The following is a 5,019-nucleotide window of genomic DNA, read 5'->3' as shown; positions in this document are numbered from 1 at the left end:
AGCAGAGCAAATGCCAATAGACATACGGCCCTATTGTTAAAGAGATTAGAGGGTGGGGACGCTAGTATCATAGGTGGCGGGTTTGACTCCCGTTTTCTACAAAAAGGCAGGGCAAAAGTCAAAAAGAGTTGAGTTAGAAATAGAACAGAAAAAAATAAAAATAGTGCGCAGCAAATGGAGGAGAGAAAAGAAACTATTTTGCTAACAAGAAAGTTCTATACAAGAAACATGGTTGTTTTCTCCACACCAAGTCGATTGGCACAAAGTTGAAGATTTCGACAATGCTTTGATGTTTTTCATCGATTCATATTATTTTACGTGTTTGAAGTAAAGTATCTCATATTGTTAAATAAATATTTCCATTTTATGTCTCGTGCTTTATCAGCGGTAAGCCCACGTGATGAGGATTGGATTCACTTTAAACGAAATTCTATGTAAACTCTAACAAAAAGTTCTATTGATTTAATTTTCAATATACTGCTATATTTTTCTTTTGAGATTAACTCACCTTGAAACTTTAGATTGTATAACATATATAATCCTGACTTAAGCAAGGAAAAATTAACAATTCAGTCTTAAACCTATTATACGAATATGAATTCCATCCTAAAAGTAGCCTTATATCTTTGCGTGGAATTCTAGGTAGCCATTCCAACCAATTATCGTTGGAACTTGCAAACGTGCCAAACGATGAAACTTTAGTGCAAAGGCTTGGAACTGCATTGTCAAAATTGATAAGTTTAAGATTGAAATAACATCCGTGCAATAGATTCAGGACTCATATGGTAATTGATATTTTCAGGTGATTAATAAAATTCACAACGACAACGTAAGCATCTGACCAGGGGGAGCTTGGTCTCGATGCTCTTCTTCTCTCTTCTTTTCCGAGTAATTCTGGCGATGGTTTTGAGGCGCAAAACGTGCTTTGTGCGACCTTGACCTCTATGTTTAGAGAATGTCAATTCATGCGAAATTAACATTGAATTTGTTTCCGCAAAGGTTGTTTGATTACTTGGTTTGTCCTCCTCTGTCCCAACCTTTGATCCGATTTTTCCAACCCCTTGACGCAGTCCTTTTCATGTGTTACGGCCACAGAGCAGTACAGCTTTCACCGAAATCTATTTGCTAATGTACCATGTTAGAAAATCAATAGCAGTAAGCAGAAATTTGAACAATTTCGAAGCACATTTTCAAGACGACACACTTGGTTTCGTGCACTAATTTTAGTGGTTTCCCTCTTATTTCGTTGAGTTTCAAAGTACGTCCTTTGAATCCTCGCAAGTTAGGAGGCAATCGTCTGATAAAGAGATCTGGCCATCGCCATGAGACGTCTCTCCTGCTTGTATTTCATCGCTCTCTGGGTTCTGACGGCCTCCCGATGCGCCGAGCCCGCAAGGGTCTCATGGCGCCTTCACACCGATTCGAGGTGGATCGTCGATAGGCACGGGCATCGAGTGAAGCTGGCATGCGTCAACTGGGCGTCGCACCTCGAGCCCATGGTCGCAGAAGGGCTCAACAAGCAACCCGTCGACTGGATCTCGAAGCAGATCGCCTCGATGGGATTCAACTGTGTCAGGCTCACGTGGCCGCTCTTCATGGTCACCAATGACTCGCTGGGTTCGATGTCGGTGGCGCAATCGTTCTGGAATCTGGGGTTGGTTGAGTATATCAGAGGCATTCGACGGAACAACCCGAAACTTCTGGATGTCTCTCTTCTTGCTGCTTTCCGGGTAAGAATTTGTTCTTCAGATTGCCACAATTAATCCAAAATTGTTAACACCAGTCAGTGAGTTAAATTAGCATACTTGTTACAGGCGGTTGTTTCAAGCCTTGGAGAGAATAATGTGATGGTCATACTCGACAATCACATCAGCAAGCCCGGTTGGTGTTGTAGCAACCTCGATGGTAATGGGTTCTTCGGCGACCGGTACTTCGACCCGAACCTTTGGAATATCGGCCTTGCTCGAATGGCCAAGATGTTCCGCCGCACCCATAACGTGGTCGGTATGAGCTTGAGGAATGAACTCCGCGGCCCTAGAGAAAATCTGCGAGACTGGTTCAGGTACTCCATGTAAATTTGTAGGAAAGAATTTGTAGATTCAGCCTTAGTAAGGAAGTTCGTTTCTTCTGAACTGACTCTGTTGCTATTACAGTAGGTCATTGTTCAGTTGAAGAACACATGTTGAGCGTTGAGCGATGAGGCAAAATATGAGATATCTAAGGGATAAGTTGATTAACTATCTCGACTTATTATGTTAGGTTTTCGGATCACCAAGAGGTATTCGACCTAATATGATCGTCCCATTTGACGTTAGACTTCGGTCCTTAAATGAACTCCAGGTACATGGAGAGAGGAGCGGAAGTGGTGCATTCGGCAAACCCACACGTACTCATCATAGTCTCCGGCCTCTATTACGACACCGACCTATGGTTCCTTGGACGCATACCAATGAAGGTGAGCTTCACCAGAAAGCTAGTGTTCGAGCTGCATTGGTACGCATCCTCGAGCGGGGTGATCTGGGAGGACGGCAATGCCAACGAGCTGTGCAAGGACGCGACGGACCAGGTGATGAGCAAGGCGGGGTTCATATTGAACCAGGGAATGCCGCTCTTCGTGAGTGAATTCGGAGGAGAACTGGGCGGACAAAATGTGAATGACGATCGGTACTTCAATTGCTTCTTCGCAGCCGCGGCCAAGCTCGACTTCGACTGGGCCTTGTGGACGATCGTGGGCAGCTATTACTTGAGAAAAGGGATCGTAGGGATGGACGAGCCGTTTGGGGTGCTGGACAAGGACTTCTCCGGGCCTAGAAATGCTAGCTTCTTGCAAAGGATCTCTGCCCTTCAAGCCCCTTTTCAAGGTATAGTAACACTGCATCCTCCTAACTTTGTTCATCTATTTCTCACAATTAGGCACAATATATCATCCTTCCCTTCAATACCCTAGATTTTATTGGTTGAAAATCGAGAGATCTAATCAAAACACAAGTCCCTCTTCAAATGGGAACTCGACTGATCGACTCTTCGATCACGTCGTAAACCACGCTGTTTCTGCATTATCTATCTTCCTCATGTCCAAGACATTGCAGGTGCAACTTCATCAAAGCCTACGCACAGAATTCTTTTTCATCCGCTCACGGGTCTCTGCGTCCAGAGGAAGCAAGATCAGGGACAACTGCAGCTGGGGCCGTGCAGGGAGCCCGAGGCTTGGACTCACACGCACTGCCACACGGTCCGGGTAAGAGGAACTGATTTGTGCATGCGAGCAGATCAGCTGGCGAAGCCCGTGAGACTCGGCGCGGATTGCACAGACCACGGGTCTGAATGGAAGACCGTTTCGGAGTCCAAAATGCAGTTTTCCTCCAACATTGTTGGTAGTAATGTCACAGTTTGCTTGGACATAGACTTCAGTACTAAGACCATCATCACAAGTCCTTGCAAATGCTTGAGAGAAGATACTTCCTGTGACCCAGCAAGCCAGTGGTTCCAGTTGGTAAACACAACGCGTTCGACGCCGGCAAGCCGGTGACCATTTCCTCATTCTTTTTCTATCTTTTATTTATTTATTTTTTTCCTCTAGGAGCTCTTAGTCTGCCAGGATTCATCGTCTTCTACATGATGTAGCAGAAAAGGAAGCTTTGAGCCTCAGATCATTCTGGCAGTTTTAGGTGCATATGAATGAGTGGTCTCGCGAGCAAAGTGCCAAATCCCTTAAAACAATGACTTTTAACGCTTACAATAATAAATGCAAGAAAAATATTTTCATCGTCCACGAAAATCTTTAGACATAAATTATGGTCGATAGTAAAAACATTTTCCATTGGCTAATTTAATATTTTTCATTGGCCAGTTCTTTCAACCAATACAAGCGATTATTTTTAGGAAAATATTTTTTAAATTATTCATTTTTCACAAAATAAATAGAACCTAAGAGTGCTTGATTCTGTCCTTTTCAAATCACTCATGTTCGGTCAAATGTGACTTTTTTGGGAAAAAAATTGAAAATTTATTTTTCAAGAAATTGATAATATTTTCCAATGTTTCAACCAAGGACTTAAAAATATTCTCCGTCATTTAGCAAGGAAAATATTTTTTGATTTTCTGCGTCGTCGTTTGGTCGACAAATGCTGACGTTGATGCAGCCGTCCTATATAATACAGCCGGCACTAATGTGGACAATTTTCATAAATTTTCAAAATGAAGTATCCAATTTTTTAGTTTTTGATTCCATTTTCTTTTCTTTCTCTTTCTTCCTCTGCTGCCATCGGCCGGCAACGAGCACAGGCAAGCCTCGAGCTCACTGGCCTAGGCTTCGGCCATCGCTCGTGCCCGAGCGAGAGAAACCTCATGGGCACCGAGAACCTAAACAGAGAATACCTTTTTGTAGTAATGTCAAAGGCTGCCTTGCAGATGTTGTCGAACGTGAACCAGAGGAGGATGTCCTGGAGGTCAAGCGGCGGCTTATCGTCTCCTGGAGCGCCGGCCCTTGCCTTCAGAAGCTTGAGGAGCTTGTAGTGGACGAGCTCCCGCATGGTATCATACGAGTGCCGCACGAAGCGCGAGGAGCGCATCTCCGACTTAGCGAGCCGCCGCTGCTCCTTCCATTCTCCCGGAAATACTTGCCCTTTGAGTATGTTAAGAATTGATCCATTTACCAGAAAAATCCAGAAAAATCCTCAAATATCTAGTCCTCATACGGCAGAGGAGTAGTATAGAATAGTCTAGAGTGTGTAGAAAAATCTTGGTTGACAAGTCAAAGTGTACATGGTTAGCAATAAAGACACGTGGGCCATGTATTCACCATATGTTGATTGTAATGTCGGTGGAATTTGCCTATAAATAGGCTTGTTAGTGCTCTTGTAAGTGGAGAAGAAAAAGTGAAAAGAACTAGTCAAACACCCAAAAGTCTTGTAATCATTTTCCACTCAATAAAAGTTGTTTCCTTGTCTACTGATCTTCCCTCATTGCCGTAAATAGCCAAAACAATACACCCTCACCAAATATCAATTCACGCTTCCC

General features: G+C 43.6%; 1 protein-coding gene across 1 annotated transcript; it reads left to right on the top strand.

Annotated features, from left to right (window-relative positions):
- The first annotated feature begins 1,322 nt into the window (after window positions 1–1,322).
- LOC115751328 (glycosyl hydrolase 5 family protein-like) lies at window positions 1,323–3,529 on the top strand. The gene is made up of 4 exons (XM_030689211.1): window positions 1,323–1,730; window positions 1,815–2,062; window positions 2,341–2,861; window positions 3,090–3,529. Exons 1-4 carry the CDS (start codon window positions 1,323–1,325, stop codon window positions 3,527–3,529), a joined length of 1,617 nt encoding a protein of 538 aa, XP_030545071.1.
- Window positions 3,530–5,019: the final 1,490 nt, after the last annotated feature.

The sequence above is a fragment of the Rhodamnia argentea genome, chromosome 1, assembly GCF_020921035.1.
Source record: "Rhodamnia argentea isolate NSW1041297 chromosome 1, ASM2092103v1, whole genome shotgun sequence".
NCBI classification, from domain to species: domain Eukaryota; kingdom Viridiplantae; phylum Streptophyta; class Magnoliopsida; order Myrtales; family Myrtaceae; genus Rhodamnia; species Rhodamnia argentea.
This window is presented reverse-complemented; position numbering and strand designations above follow the sequence as displayed.